Genomic DNA, 18701 nt, shown 5'->3' on the forward strand with positions numbered 1-18701 from the left:
CATCATTGTTCTTAATATCAGGATCAGTGTTCTTCTTTAACAGTCGTTCTACAAACTTCCAAACCTGGATATCTCTTCTATGATGTGGTATGTAATACGAAGCTGTCCCATGCTGACATTCTGCCACAAGTTTTAGTAAAAGGTTCAATGGTGTGTTCCCATTACCATCTTTAACATTAACGTCACAGGTTCCTTTTAACAAAATACAAACAAGTTCATAGTTTGAATTTTGCACAGCTATGTGTAGAGCAGCAAATCCTTCACGGTTCTTGATATTGCAATCAGCACCATACTGCACGAGCACTTTCACGTTGTCATTAAGACATATTGAACGGCCAATCTTCTTTCTGTTGTTAACAGACTTCGCGTCTTTACTTCCAGCCCTTCAACAATCCACAATTTCTTCCTTTTATGTTGTTTACTCCTTTCATGAATTTCGCTTCTACTGCAAGCAATCAAGAGTGGAGTGTCACCGCTATTGTCTCTTAGGTTTGGATCAGCTCCATTCCTGAGCAGTAAATCAACTTTACCTTGAAATCGAATTTGACACGAGTATGCGAAGTCTACCCAATGGTGGAGTGCTGTAGATCCCAAGCTATTTTGAATATTGACTTTGACATCGTTTGCTAACAGCACTAGCAAACACCTCCATGAACGCAATGAAAAGTGAAGTGCAGTGTTTCCTTGGCAATCTTTTGAATTCACATCAAAACCCTTTTCTAGAAGCAAAGTTATAGTTTTCCAGAATCGTCTGAATGCAAAATTTGTGAACATGTCTCCCGTGCATTTTAGGTTTCCTCCATGTAGAAAAATTAATTTGAATATCTCCAATGGTATGTACGAACCCCAAATGTTGCGTGGAATGACTTTCTTTCGTGATGGCTGAATATTTACATCGACTCCCTTCTTGATTAAGCACTCCACCATTTCCCAGTTGCTATTCTTAAGTGCAATGTGGAATGGTGTGTATCCTCCCATGTCTTCCAGTTTGTCAGGATCATTGCAACTCTTGGCAATCGCACTTTCATCTGAATTAATCCGTCCTGTGAATGCTTCTGTTTTTTCAGTCTCTTTGGTTTTGCTTGGAGTAGTATGGTCAGTTGAGCTGGATTCTAGGTTTGTGCTATTTCCATCAATGCCAACATCTAGAGTTGCATCTTTAGAATTTGTTACACTGCTTGTATTCAGGTTCTCTTGAACAATACATGGGCCGATTTGGGGCTGATGGTTTTCCACCGTCGCCTGACCTGTTGCAGTGGAGTCAAAGGCTTGTATGCCTTCAGATACTGTCTCGTCAATTGGGGTTTCCCCAAAAGAAGCTCTTTCATTGACGATAGTCTTGCCAGTACAACTATCTACTCGCTTCTTTTTTGCCATTCCAGCATCTGGTGACGTTTGGGCTGCTCTTTTATGGACAAAATGTATGTTCTGTCTGATATTTATAGGGTTTAATAGAGATGTAGAGGTGAATGTTCTGTTATCAGTACTGAGCAGATTTACATCAGCTCCATGGTCACATAGCAATGCAGTAAGACTTTCGTGACAAACCTCTTCCATGTGTGTCTTACCCTGCCACGGAAATGGGTTGTTTTCAGTTGCAATCTCATAGTCTCGTATGTATCCAGTGACAATCACTTGTGGATAATCCCCTTTTGCAAGTTTTATAAGACACTTTTGGGCACACTCTGGTGTTTGACAGAAACCGTGATTGATGAGGAGTTTCACTTTTTCAAAGTTATTTGTACTTCTCAGAGGATGTAGATTTGAACAGGGTGGATTCCTAGGACAATATTTCAGCAACATTGCAAGAGCGTCTACAGATAAAGTTACAGCTGCCTCATAGACTGGTGTCATTCCTTTCTTATTTTCCAGTAAAACATCAGCACCCCTTTTCAGAAGGATATCGACACATGCTTTTGTGGATTGTGATGATAGTGCAAGGTGCAAAGGTGTGTTTCCGTCAGTGTTTCTCTGATTTACATTTGCCCCCTTGTCAATGAGTGTTTTAACAATCTGAATATGGTTACCAACTGCAGCAAGGTGGAGCACAGTGTTGCCCCTATAGTCAGCAATTGTGATATCACTATTAGCTTGGATGAGGGCCTTAACCTTGTCAGCCTTGTCTGTTCCTGACAATATGGCTAAATGGAGAGCTGTTGAACCTCCGGAAGTGAGTTCCTTCACATGAGGGTACTTTTTCAGAAGCAAAGTTAAACATTCAAAGTTACCATTTTCACTGGCAATGTGCAGAGGTGTTTCTGACGATTTGTCCCGATATACTGGGAGTGGACTTACCATTGCTGATAAAATCAAGTTCAGTAACTCAAAGTTGGAATAAATGATCTGTGAGTGCAAAATTGTATATCCGTTGTCATCAACAAGATTGATATTGGCACCGCAACCAAGAAGCAACTTAACTGATTCTGTACTGCGTTTTGATGCTTCCAATAGTGGCGTGCTGCCCTTTGTGCCAAATGTTTGTGAAGTGTCATGTTGAGCCCCAGTGATTGGTGGTGTCTCTCCGTTTGAAAATTTGCTTAATAGTATTTTAAGAGCATCTGGTGTTTTGTGTTGGGATGCCATAAAGATCAGCTTTCCATGGTCCCCTTCAGCGCCCTCCTTCAGAAGAAGTTCCAGCATCTGTTTTAAAGCCTCTTGTCTTTTGTCATAATGGCAGCTGTAAAACTCATCCATTAGTTGGTGGAGAAACGTGTTCAGCATCCTTTGGTAATCTCCTTCAGATATTTCCTGTGCGTTCTCCTTCATACATTGCATTATCTCTCTTACATGTTTCACTTTGAGAACAGCTATTGCTAAACGCACTAACTTCTCAAGGTAAAACCAACAGAACCGCGATGTTTGTTTGAAGTGGTGTAGAAGTGCCTTCATAAACATTATATTCTCTTTGTCGGATACAATGCACAGGGGAATGATGACTCTTGGAACAGCACCTGGGTCAGTGTCTATTTCAGAAAACGCCTTTCGAGCAACCTCAAAGTTCCCCATAAAACATGCGCAGTGAAGGAGTCTAATATCGTGTCTCATCTTCACTTGATCAAGAATTTTCTTTGCTAGTGTCTCTAAATTTTGCATAACTATCAAACAAATGAGAGTTTTGTATGTAGCCATCCATCTTCTGTACAGTTTTCCAATTGAACTTCTTGCCTCGTTTTGAGCTCGGAAAACACTTTCAGTATATGAAAAGGCAAAAGGAGCATCCTTGTAAATATGAAAGAAACCAATTTTCCTGCGGCAGATGCGCGTACATCCCTTGCATTTTAAGATACATTTTGTGAGGACAACGTTGAATTGTTCGTCCTTCAATGCAGAGTGACTTAACACTGAAAAGAAGTCCCCTTCTGTGAGCTCAAAAGCTATTCTCTGTGCAAGGATTTGGCAGTTTTTCACTTGCACCTGAAGCAGAAGACTTCCTTCTGAAACACTACACGAAGAGACTTGTGTGTATTGAACAAGAAACCTAGTGGGACACATATCAATGACATCTTTGATATGATAACTGGAAAAGCTTAGTAGTACAGAATCATACAATATAGGATGAAGAAATCGGTAAGTTTTGTCTGATTCCGAATAAGACAAATACTCCCCTATCATACTGTCAGCTATATTTTCAAGATTACACGGACTGACATCAAACTTTACAAATTTCCTGATAGTTTTCAAAACAAGACCAGTGTCCTTGACTTCACTGGACTGTGGATCTGGGTAGAAAAAACTCTTTGGAAGTCGCCCCTGCATCACGGCAAGAAGAACCAGCACAAGGTACTGAAGATCATTTTGTTCTCTCACTATCTTGAACCTCTTCACCATGCATTCAACAGGGTTTTGGAAATACTCCAGGCCTTTCTGACGTGATTCATTATCACGAGCATAGAACTGACATATCATCGGCAAAAAAGGAATACTAAGTTTTGAAAGAACCGACTTTTCCGCTGTGCACAATGGTTTCTTCATTGCATTCTGAATCATTTGTAATTGTTCATCGCCGGTTACCTCATATTTCGGATCTGAGAGTGACAGAATGTGCGAGGTTTGAAATAGTTTATATTCCGAGAGCTGTTCTTTGCAAGTGTTGAAAATGCCTCTAGATAACAAAAGGACCAGGTTCACGATTCCAAATTCAATATGCGGCCACATGCTATCAAATTTCTGCAGCCATAATGCTTTCAAGTAAGATTCAGTGTTTTCAATCCCAAACATGTTGTCCACCAGAATGGTAAGTTTCCTTCTAGGGTCTTGATTCTTTGGTAGACGTAGAGGTAGGGTGTCCCAATCTTGTGGACTGGTTAATATGACAGGTTTCGATCCTGACGTTAATGATTTTAGGATGTGCAGACCCATGGCCGTCTTGCCACTGCCTCGCTGTCCTACAATCACTACCACCCCATGGAATGCTAATCGTTGTTTTGCTTCACGACAAGCTGCTGTCTCCACAAACTTTTTCTCGTCAAATGACCGCAGTTGCAGTTTTGTTGATTCTGTTGAATGGAAAATGATATCGTTTAAATTTAAGTTTGTTCTCAAAGGTTATTATGATTGTCATTATGTTATCAGAGGGATGTGGCTTTGGGGAGCAGTCGTCTAAGGCGCTTCGATTCGCCTATGTATAGGGCCCGTAGGTCACGGCGCCTAACAGAGACCTTACGTTGTTTAGTTCCTCCGAAGACAAACAAGTTTTCATAAGTTTTTCAATGACCTCATGGTTGTCAGTTGACACTAAGGAACCGATAACCCTTGCAGGAATAACATATTTCCGATCTAACTATCCCCAAATTAGCCAACAATTACCACTGTCAACAGTTGTGACAGCCAAACATGGTTGTACACTTGGTCCGGTCTAGTGAAGTCATATTTAGCGGTTGCGCAATTTTGAACAAGAGCTGGTTCGTGAATATACGCTTGTCATCGGAAATCTGATACCGGAAGTCAGCTGGGCCCCGTCTCGCATATCGCAAGTTGGCGCGCGCAAAGGAAGTCGGGAACCAACTTAGTACCGAAAGTAGCGTCTCGCGATACTCATAGCCATACTGAACTTGTGCCTCTTGGGTATGACTTGTGATTGTAGGTTCAAATCCCAGTTCGCCCCAATTGTGTTTTCAGTTTTGTCAGTCCGATATACATTGCTCATGTGTTTCACCAAAGTGGTAGAGGTGTATAACCTGGGCCATCTCCAGCTTTCCCCCACATTAAGCGAGCGCTCACTCAAGCATAAAAAAACGAGTACTAGAGTTTTTGATAGATAGAGTTTTCTAAACGTTAAGTATATATATCCTTGTTTCTATCTGTCAGGGTTAATAAACTGGAAGCATAGCCGGGAAATGTTTAGTGTAGTCAAAGGAGGTTACAGTAAAATATAATGTGTAAATTTGTATTCTGAACGATCTTATCAACTCGTGAATTTTCAAAAATGATGGGATCAACTCTGTCTCTATAACTGGCATCAAAACACTAAACCGCTTCTATATTTTGGCAATGTTGAATGTTTGGACAAACTCTGGGATGATTACTAACGTACATCAAAGTTCAAATTTCTATTAAAGATTAGTTTTAAACAATTTGATTAGTATTGCATTGTAATCACAATAAAAACAAGACACTTCTGACAACTCCTGTATTCTATTCTGATGTGACCTTACGATATTGATTGCATGGCAATGGTATATGAATCAATACCAGACCGACTCATCTTAAAGGAATAAAGAAGTTATCAGCCATAAAGTATATTGCCTTTATTTAATGTACTAGTGTCTAATTAAGCTACTAAAGTATATGTCTGTTTTTCAAGATACATACACAAACATACAGTGTCCGTGAAAACGTGAAGGTTTCACACAATAATGTGTAAAAGTAAAACCTTATAGAAGCCTTACACAATACGTTGTACGATGGACTATCAGTATTATGAGAATTATCACTTGATAATAACTGCCAGTATCAGGCCACACATATATTTATTCAAACTCATGCTTACCAAGTATAGTTGTGTAGCGACTTCCATATCTTCGTTCTGTAAAGAGAACATACATTAGCAAGCAGGAGGCAGGAAAGATACGTCAAAGTCAATTTGTCTTTTGTGATGTCTACTCAAATATATCAACATAACTACATATTCTCTGCATTGAGACTCGTCAATCAAACTACATATTCACTACAACAAATCAACAGAACGACACGTATACTCACATTTAATAAGTTAAGCTACATGACTATTCACAAAAGGAGCGACACGTATACTCACATATACAAAGTTTAGCCACATGTCGACTCGCCGGAGGAACGACACAGATACTCACATATATTAAGTATAGTCACATGGCCACTCACTGAAGGAACGACGCGTATACTCACGTATATTAAGTATAGTCACATGGCCACTCACTGAAGGAACGACACATATACTCACGTATACTAAGTATAGTCACATGGCAACTCACTGAAGGAACGACGCGTATACCCACGTATATTAAGTATAGTCACATGGCCACTCACTGAAGGAACGACACAGATATTCACGTATATTAAGTATAGTCACATATCAATGGCACATGTATACTCACATTGAGACTCATCAATGGAACATGTATACTCACATTGAGACATATCAATGGCACATGTATACTCACATTGAGACATATCAATGGCACATGTATACTCACATTGAGACATATCAATGGCACATGTATACTCACATTGAGACATATCAATGGCACATGTATACTCACATTGAGACTTATCAATGGCACATGTATACTCACATTGAGACTTATCAATGTCACATGTATACTCACATTGAGACTTATCAATGCCACATGTATACTCACATTGAGACATATCATGTATACAGGCAAGGACTTACATGTCACATGTATACTCACATTGAGACATATCAATGGCACATGTATACTCACATTGAGACTGATCAATGTCACATGTATACTCACATTGAGACATATCAATGGCACATGTATACTCACATTGAAACTTATCAATGGCACATGTATCAATGGCACATGTATACTCACATTGAGACTTATCAATGGCACATGTATCAATGGACTTATCAATGGCACATGTATTGAGACTATCAATGGAACATGTATACTCACATTGAGACTTATCAATGGCACATGTATACTCACATTGAGACTTATCAATGGCACATGTATACTCACATTGAGACTTATCAATGGCACATGTATACTCATCATTGGCACATACTCACATTGAGACCAATGGAACATGTATACTCACATTGAGACTTATCAATGGCACATGTATACTCACATTGAGACATATCAATGGCACATGTATACTCACATTGAAACTTATCAATGTATCAATGGCACATGTATACTCACATTGAGACATATCAATGCCACATGGCACATACTCACATTGAGACTTATCAATGGAACATGTATACTCACATTGAGATCATCAATGAACAATATACACACATTGAGACATATCAATGGCACATGTATACTCACATTGACACATAAACAACACACACATACACAACACTCACATACACACACACGCACAAACAACACACTCAGACAACACTCATACACAACACGCACATACACAACACGCACATAAACAACATACACATACACGCACATATACCCACATACATACACAACACGCACATACACAACAATACACATACACAGCACTCACACATACAATAACACATATACACAACACATACATACATACTACATACACAAACACATACATACACAAACATACATACACAATACATACACACACAAACAATAACACATACACAACACATACATACACACAACACTCACATTACACAACACATACGTACACACACATATATTACATAACACACATACAAGCACACACAACACATACGTACACATAACACATACAAACACAACACAACATTATAACACAACACACACATACACAACACTTACATTCACATACACATACACAACACTAAATTATTATACATACACAACACATACATACACTACACGCACATACATAAATACACACATTGACAACACACACATACACGAATACACATAGACAACACTCACATAGACAACACTCCATACATACATATACAATACACAATACACATAGACAACATACACAACATACACATATCACAACACACACATACATAACACACATTCACACCATTCATACACACACATACACAACACACACATAGACAACACGCACATACATAACACACACATAGACAACACTCACATACATACAACACACATATACAGAACACACACATACACAACACGCACATACACAACATAAACACACATACATAACACGCACATACACGATAACACATACATACACAACACATACATACACAAAACACATTACATACACATACATAATCACATATCATACATTAAACACAGCACATACACATACAACACCACATACATTACCATCCATACATAACACATCAATGCACATTACATACACAACACATCCATATAGTACAACACTCACATACATATACATACATACAACACATTACATAACACCACAACACATACATACACATAAAACACACACACACATACATACATACACAACGCACACATAATGGATACATACACAACACACATACACACACACACACACACACAATAAGATACATACACAACACATACATACAATGGCATACTCACACATACACATCACATACAAAACACAAAACACACATACACAACACATTAATACACAACACTCCACACATACATCAATTATACACAACATCACAATATACATAACATACACATTAACAACACAATACATACACAACAACATCACACAAACATATACATACATTGAGACACTACACATTACACAACACACATCGCATACAAACACGCACATACACAACACTCATTATACAATAACACACATTCAACCAACACACATACGAAAACACATTTCACATACACAATGCCGCATACACACTACATTGGAACACGCACATCACAACACACACATACACATTAAATAATACATACACACACATACATACACAACATTAACACGACATACAATATTAGACAACACACACATACACAACACACACACATAACAACACAAACATACGCAACACGCACATACAATCAATCATTAACACATAGACAACACATACATACACAACACTCACTCAATACACAACACACAAACAGAAACATCACACATACACAACACGCAACATACACAACACGCACAAACACAACACACATACTCATACGCAACGCCATACACATACAGCACACATACATCTAACACATACATACACAACACACACATACATACTCTACACATCCATACACAACAATAACACATATACAACACACACATACACAACACACACATATACATACACATTAACTTAGACAACATTACAACACACACACAACACACACATAGACAACACACACACACATACACAACACACACATAGACAACACACACATATAGACAACATTCACATACACAACACACACACATACACAACACACACATAGACAACACCACATCAGACACACACACATTCACATACACAACACACACATAGACAAACACTCAACATTAGACAACACTCAACTTACACATACCAACATTACATATACACACATAACAACAGACACATACACATTAGGCGCACTTCTGTTGCATAACACACACATTACATACAAAATAATTCACATACACATTACCAACACACATTACACAACACACACATTACACAACACTCTACATACACAACACGCACATACATAATAACACATATACGATAATGTTTTAAATCAACCACACTACACTACAACACATTGACCGCACAACACTTCACATACAAAACATTACTTTACAATTAACACATACGAAAAATCACACACACAACATCAATACACACACAAACACAATACACACATATACAACACATACATACACACTAACGCTTACATTACACAGCACATATTATTACTCCAACACATACAAACACAAACACATAACATACATACTAACACATCCATACACAATACACACATACATACACAACACAAACATACATACACAACACACACATACACAACACATAGATACACAAAGCACATACACACACATCACATACATACAAAACACAAACAGAAACAACACACGCACATACACAACACACACACATACACAACACACACACATAATACACATACACAACACACACATACACAACACGCACATACACAACACACACATACACAACACTCTCATACACAACACACACATACACAACACACACATACACAACACACACATACACAACACTCACATACACAACACACACATACACAACACACACATACACAACACACACATACACAACACACACATACACAACACACACATATACACAACACATACACACACACAGAGAGACACACACACACTGATCTCTCACGATTGTATCAACTGTTATGAACACACGCACATACACAACACACACATGCACAACACACACATAGACAACATACACAACACACACATACACAACACACACATATACACAACACATACACACACAGAGACACACACACTGATCTCTCACGATTTTATCGACTGTTATGAAGTGATTTCATGGATTGTCCATACTGTATGCTTACCCCGTTTCACATTTGGTTGTTGTATAAACGAGCAGTTAGTTGCATTTATTGTAATCTGTTCCCCTATCCCGTCTGGTAGTTGCCGATCGTGATTCGTCAGTTGCCTGAAAGTACAGTGTAACTATTTTTGTGATGGTGATAGGGCATAAATCACCCTAGCAATAAAAGAGAAGTTTCGATGAAACCTGGATCCTTGTTATTTAATGTGCAAAAAAATAGACTATAGGGGTTATCAGACTATCAAAAGTATTAGCATGAAACGAGCGAGTGAGGGAGTAAGTGAAGTTAGTTTTACGCCGCTTTTAGCAATATTCCAACAATATCACGGCGGGGACACCAGAAGTGATCTTCACACATTGGACCCATTGTGGGTAATCGAACCCTCGTCTTCGGCGAACGCTAAACCATTAGGCTATCCCACCGCCCCAGGGTGAAACGATTGCACATCCACGTGTTTCCTCGTGCTTCATCGTTTACTACTTCAGGTAGACTCCCAAGATGTCTATATATCATCCAAGTTCCCCTAAATGTAAGAGTGTCTGTATGAGGGGACATCAGTCCCTGAGCATTAGCTCGTCAACCCGAAGGCACAGTGGGTACAGTGTGTTAAGCCTTTTTTTCGTGACACTGCCGTGATATAGCTGGAGGTTTGTTAAAGGCGGCGTATAACCATACTGACTCACTCACTCAAATCAATACGGGGATGACTTGTCATTAAGAACAAGTCCAATGTGAAATATTCCCATAATCGTAGGGGCCTGTAACGCAAAACAAACTGGCTTCATGGCATATATTGTCACTGACGGGACACTACAAAAAGGAGTGAGTGAGTCTAGTTTTACGCGGCAGAGAAAGGGACAGCCAGGTGTTAGAGATGCACGTGCACAAGTGCCCACCAAGTTATTGATTCATTAGCCTGTGCTGTGCCGTCTCCATCCTTTCTCGCACACCCGGCTGTCCCTTTCTCTGCACTCCTCCCTCGTAACAAATAGTAAACTGTGTCGATATTTTAATGATAGTTTGTTAAACAACTTTTTTATTTTTAGGACATAAATTCTGCAAACACCTCTCAGAGTTGGTCTGACGTTTTCATTATGATCAGTGTTTCATTGAGTATTTTATGTTTATAAGTTTTCGAGTTAGATTGCCATTCATCGGTCCGCTTTTGAGCCAAACGGACTATACCTTCTGTGAGTTCAAGAAACTATTTTCTACTCAAGGATTTGGCAGTTGTTCTCTTGGAATTAACATTTCACCCTAGGTCGAAGTGCGGCTTCGATTGTTTTGTAATCTTGGTCTCAATTTATAGGTAAATCTAAAGCTTCAAATGCATGTATAATTTTATGTTAGTGTTTACAAGTTGGTAAAAAAGCTGGGATACCAAAGTCTGGAATAAGCTCCATACCCACAAACCGGTCATTGGAGGTCAACCCCATTCTGGTCTTTATCGCCATGATGAAGTTGTCATACAGCGATGCCGAAATTTTACACACATTCGTTTTTATTGAAAGGGGAAGATCCTTCTTTTAGCATCATCCCTTGCAACAATCCAGTTACACATTCGTCACCACTCCGTAACCGACAAGACCCACATGGGTACAATGTGTGAAGCCCATTTCTGGTGTCCCCCGCCGTGATGTTGCTGGAGTATTGCTAAAAGCGGCGTAAAACCAAACTCAGTCAGTCGTAACCGACAAGAAGACTCGTCCCCCTATCGATGCTTGTTATGTGCGAAAATACGACAAAGGTCAATCAGAACGCGCGTAAATAATAATCCCGAGTACTTTAATCGTTTATGGCATTATGGCATTGTTTAAAAAATCATGAAAAATATATATCGTCATATTGAAAGTACAAAGAACGTAGCTAACAGGATTTTGCTGCCTATTTTGAAGGTTTTAATAAGAATCATGCGATTGACGGTGAGAGATTCAAATACACGCACGTGCGTTTGTTGACATAATGGCTCTCATGGGTCCAACAGAGTGTATTTTTGATGATCTTGTGGTCTTGTCATGCAGAATGTATGTGCGCTTCCAACAATTTTAGGAAATGTCATTATATATCGCTACGAGTTTCAAAACAATTATATTATTTTTGTATGTAACTAATAAACTTTAATCTTTAACATTGAGCTTATATTTCACATCTCTGGGGATATTTTAGTCTGACTTTTTGGCGGGTCATATATTTTTCAGCGAATTCATTTAAAATTCCAGGGGTATGACAGCAAGATTGCACGAATGTTCAGTCTGAGAAATATTTTAAAGTCATTCTTGAGTTTGTGCTTTGGGATTTCATGTAGCTGAAAATTTTAAACTTTTATTATTTGCATATTCAATGAAACAATTCCCATTTGTGATTATTAAACCCTATTTAGAAAATTAACATAATTGGAAATATAAGGCGAACAGCTGGTAATAATTACATTAGAATATGTCTTTAACAAATATGCTTTTCCTCCTTCTCTTAGTTGTATCAAAGAGGTTTAATTCTTTGAAATAAATAAGTAAAAATAAAAACAGCAATACAATGTACAAGTGCTTCGCTGATGTTAAGTGACATTAGAACCAAACAGGAATAGAGTTACCGTTCTTATTTAAAGTTGTTCTGATGTTCATGCGCCAATATGAAATCCTTCCAGAGGGCCACGAGTCGCTATTCGGTTTGCCCCGGAATAACACGCGTTGGTTACGAATGTCCAATTACAATCAAGCACATTTAATTTTGCTTGAATGTGTTGATTTTGTGATATCAATACTTTATCTGAACTTTCTACAATAGTTTCTTAACACCTGGTTTTAGCATATTTAAAAGAAATCAAACTGTTTGATAAAATATGGATTTGTATTTCAAAGTCAGTATTTACCCTTGAATGTGAAATGTGACTGGCACTTTTACAAATGAACATCGTTTCCACTGATATTATTAACATCTAGACTATTTTATTACAAAATATTTACTCAACCGCTCACCGCTCACTCACTCAGTATTTACGAAGAGTATTGTTGAAGTCGTCATGATTCAAACCTGGTATATTGACCTCGTCACACGCCTTTCCTTATTCATAGCGCTAAGACCCCGTCATTGATAATATACTATATATGTATGTGTGTGTGTGCGTGCGTGCGTGCGTGCGTGCGTGCGTGCGTGTGTGTATCTATATATATGGTTAATTGCAGATTGATTTCTCCACTAACTTGGGGGAACCAACTGCAAACCTTATGCAGATGAATTGCACGGGGATAATGCATCAAATTGCTGAAAAGGATGTGCAAATGTACATGTGAACAGCTGCGTTTTGGTGTAAAGTTAAGAATTCGCCAATTTTTTAACAGATTTTTATCATTTACTGAACTCACGACAATAATCTTTTCAACGTTACGAATTTGTTTTACAATACATCAGTTCATGTGTAAACAGTACCTTTAAACAGTATTGGAATATTTTGCAAATTTAGTTTAGAACAGTTGCCTGAAGTAAGTGGCTATATCTCTACACTAGTGAGTCTAAACTTTTGATGGTTAGTATATGTACCTAAGTATGCAAGTTGTATTGGGTTTTTTTGGCGTTACAAGGAATCTACAGTTCAAAAAGATAGCCATGCAATTAATATCTGTAATTCATCGTACCCCATATGATGCTCCATCAACGATTGCCTCTCCATCTCCATCAAGGTGTTCCGTTCGCCGACCTGGGGAAAAAGGACGATAATAATGATTAAGGACACTAAACGTCAATCTTGCAGATACAGTGAAACCTGCAAACACCGGCACCTGTCTAATCCGTAAACACTGTCAAACCTGCATAAAATTCTGGTCCCGCCATTTTACAAAGATATAATGATCATTAAAACATTCTCCAATCCGGCACATGCATAACACACATACATAACATACATAACACACATACACAACACACATACATAACATACATAGCACACATACACAACACACATATATAACAAACCTACACAAAACACATACATAACAAAATTACACAGCACACATACATAACAAAACTACACAACACACATAGACAAAACACAAACGTAACAAAACTACTAAACACACATACAAAAAACACATACATAACAAAACTACATAACACACATACACAAAACACAAATATAACAAAACTGCACAACACACATACACAAACCACATACACAACAAAACTACAGAACACATATACATAACAAAACTACACAACACACATACATAACAAAACTACACAACACACATGCATAGCAAATCTAAATATCACACATACACAAAACACAAACGTAACAAAACTACACAACACACATATATAACAAAACTTCATAACACACATACACAAAACACAAACATAACAAAACTACATAAGGAACATACACAAAATACATACATAACTAAACTACACAACACACATACACAAAGCACATACATAACAAAACTACATAACACACATACACAAAACACATGCATACCAAAACTACATAACACATGTACACAAAACACAAACATAACAACACTACACAACACACATACACAAAACACATACATAACAAAACTACACAAAACACATACATAACAAAACTACAGAACAGATACACAAAACACATACATGACATAACTACACAATACACATACATAACATAACTACACAATACACATACATAACAAAACTACACAATGCACATACATAATAAAACTACACAATGCGCATAAACAAAACACATGTATAACAAAACTACACAACACACATACACAAAACACATACATAGCAAAACTAGACAACACACATACACAAAACATACATAACAAAACTACATAACACATAGATACAAAACACATACATAACAAAACTACATGACACACATACAAAACACATACATAGCATAACTACATAACACACATACACAACACACATACATAACAAAACTACATAAGACACATACATGAAACACAAACATAACAAAACTATACAACACACATACATAGCAAAACTACATAACACACATACACAAAACACATACAAAACAAAACTACACAACACATATACACAAACACACACACACAACAAGACAACACACATACATACACACATACATCAACACAACCACATACATCACACATACACACAGACACATTACACAACACACAGCCACACATCAACACACAATAATACACACATAAATGACATTTGCATGTATGTACATATTGTGCATATGTTACGCATGCGTTGTACGCATTGCGTATGCGTGTTGTGCGCGTACATAACACGTGTTACGTAAAGTACACAACCACATGTACATGTGAACATGTAATACAGGGTGTTGTAGAGTGTTAGGTATATGTAATAAAGGAAGAAGGTGCACAGGCATGCGTTGCGGGAGCAGAAACAGGTATGTGGCAGCCAGGTACACAGTTGTGTAAGTAAGTTGTGGGGTATGTGTTGTAGATAGCAGCTACAGGTGACAAGGTAACGTGTTATAGTATGGCCAGCGAATGTAGTGACATGTATAGTTGGTATAAGTCTACACAAGTGTTGTGATCATAAGCGTGGTGTTCGGTGTGTTATGCATGCAGTTATGGCCGTATGTAGTAGCCAGGTACATGGACATAGAAGGTGGTGTTGTTGCATGGTGTATGTGCATATGTTACAACACACATACACAACACATACAACAATGTTGGCTTAATAACATATATCAAAAAATACAGAAACAATACATAATACACAACAATATACATAATACATACAATATATATAGACAACACACATACACACACACATAAGAAAACTACACAAAACACATACACAACACACATACAAACAAAACTACACAACACATATACACAAAACACATACATAGCATAACCATACACAACACATATACACAAAACACATACATAGCATAACTACATAACACACATACACAACGCACATACATAACAAAACTACATAAGACACATACATGAAACACAAACATAACAAAACTATACAACACACATACATAGCAAAACTACATAACACACATACACAAAACACATACATAACAAAACTACATAATACACAAAACAAAACACATACATGTACATAGCAAAACTACACAACACACATACACTAAGCACATACATAACAAAACTACACAACACACATACACAAAACACACACATAACAAAACTACACAACACATACACAAAACACATGCATAACAAAACTACATAACACACATACACAAAACACATGCATAGCAAATCTACACAACACGTATACACAAAACACAAACATAACACACATACACAAAACACATACATAACAAAACACATAACGCACATACACAAAACACATACATAGCAAAACTTCATAACACACATACACAACACACATACATAACAAAACTTCATAACACATATACACAAAACACATGCATAACAAAACTACATAACACACATACACAAAACACATGTATAACAAAACTACATAACACACATACACAAAACACATACATAACAAAACTACACAACACACATACACAAAACACATACATAACAAAACTACACAACACACATACACAAAACATATACATAACAAAACTACATAACACATATACGCAAAGCGCACACATAACAAAACTACATAACACACATACACAACACACATACATAACAAAACTACTCAACAGATACACAAAACACATGCATAGCAAATCTACACAACACACATACACAAAATACATACATAACAAAACTACATGACACACATACGTAACACAAACACACAACACACATACACGACACAAATACGCAGTCGCTTTTGTTTATGTTGTTGTTATGTTTGGTTAAAGTCGCTCTTGGAAACATTCTGCCAGTGTCATTGTGACATGGGCGCTATCGATCGATTCACCTGCCTACAGCAGAAGTAGACCCTTTGTGTCTAGCCTATTGATCAGTTCAACGGGGAATGAAATTGGTATAAAAAACGGAGAGCACACTCTCCTTGACCTTGACTAGACAGTTTTACATTTATACCCCAACACAGGCACGCACAACGTTATATCGGGTGTTAAATTATATTTGAAAAAAAAAAACTTTACAAACTATGCATTTGATATTGATTGGGTTGTCTTTTCCCTTAAGCGCTCACACGTCCCGAAGACTAGATACAATAGATACAATGTTTGAAGCTAATTGTGGTTTTTCCCCGGCATACTCACTCACGCACTCAAGCACTCACGCACTCACTCACTCACTCACTATTTAATAATGAACACAAAACCAAACAACTACTGACAACATCATGGTTCAAACACAAAAGTTGAGTGATAGTTTGTTGGTTGAAATGTTTAAACAGCATTCGAGACTGAGAATGTTTCAGGAAGGATTTGCTTGAACATAGCACGACATGGAACTAATTAAATACATGAAACAAATTCTCACCTTACAAAGCTGAAACAAGCCTCAATACCCCGGGATACTTCGCTCTCAAAACCTCCGCACGTCACACAGCGTTCAAGTACGTGACTTTGAGTGTCAGGGTCACGTTGAGTACACCCACAAGATGACCAGGGTACTAGGCAAATTTTCCAATTTAAAAAACATAAACAAAATCCACCCAACATTTGTCTCAGCATAACACTGTAGTCTGCTGAATTCAAAGATGGCCAAGGGAATGTCGTAGACGGTGTGCAGCTGTTTGTTTTGTAGGGGTCGATAAACAAAGGTCATCGTCCTGACGACGGTTGGCCTTGAGCTTTTTCAAAGTTGGAGGCCTCGCATTCGCTATAACTAACGAATCGATAAACTCCCAAAATAAATCCACAACAGTGACTATGTAAATATGGATCTGATAAGGCCATTTCACAGTGTACGCGGTCGGTGGGGTAGCCTAGTGGTTAAAGCGTCCGCTCGTCACGCCGAAGACCCGGGTTCGATTCCCCACATGGGTACAATGTGTTAAGCCTATTTCTGTCCCCCGCCGTGATATCGCTAGAATATTGCT

General features: G+C 37.9%; 1 protein-coding gene across 1 annotated transcript; it reads right to left on the reverse strand.

The window, feature by feature from the left end:
* LOC124256904 lies at positions 1–18353 on the reverse strand. Its single transcript, XM_046690876.1, has 5 exons — positions 18140–18353; positions 14345–14406; positions 10713–10816; positions 5990–6025; positions 1–4496 (listed from the first exon to the last, which is right to left on the reverse strand). The coding sequence occupies exons 2-5, from the start codon at positions 14383–14385 to the stop codon at positions 307–309; spliced, it is 4371 nt and encodes a 1456-aa protein (XP_046546832.1). The 5' UTR covers positions 14386–14406; positions 18140–18353; the 3' UTR covers positions 1–306.
* Positions 18354–18701: the final 348 nt, after the last annotated feature.

The sequence above is a fragment of the Haliotis rubra genome, unplaced genomic scaffold (genome assembly GCF_003918875.1).
Source record: "Haliotis rubra isolate DU_JTF1 unplaced genomic scaffold, ASM391887v1 Scf642, whole genome shotgun sequence".
In the NCBI taxonomy this organism is placed as follows: Eukaryota; Metazoa; Mollusca; class Gastropoda; order Lepetellida; family Haliotidae; genus Haliotis; species Haliotis rubra.

What these genes read in the sequence shown, in the direction of transcription:
- LOC124256904 (XM_046690876.1), bottom strand. Translation starts at nt 14,385, where the DNA reads ATGGAGATGGAGAGGCAATCGTTGATGGAGCATCATATGGG. An exon ending in TTGATGGAGCATCATATGGG is followed by an intron (nt 10,817 to 14,344) that starts GTACGATGAATT and finishes CTGTACTTTCAG; the next exon opens with GCAACTGACGAATCACGATC. An exon ending in ACAACCAAATGTGAAACGGG is followed by an intron (nt 6,026 to 10,712) that starts GTAAGCATACAG and finishes TTCTCTTTACAG; the next exon opens with AACGAAGATATGGAAGTCGC.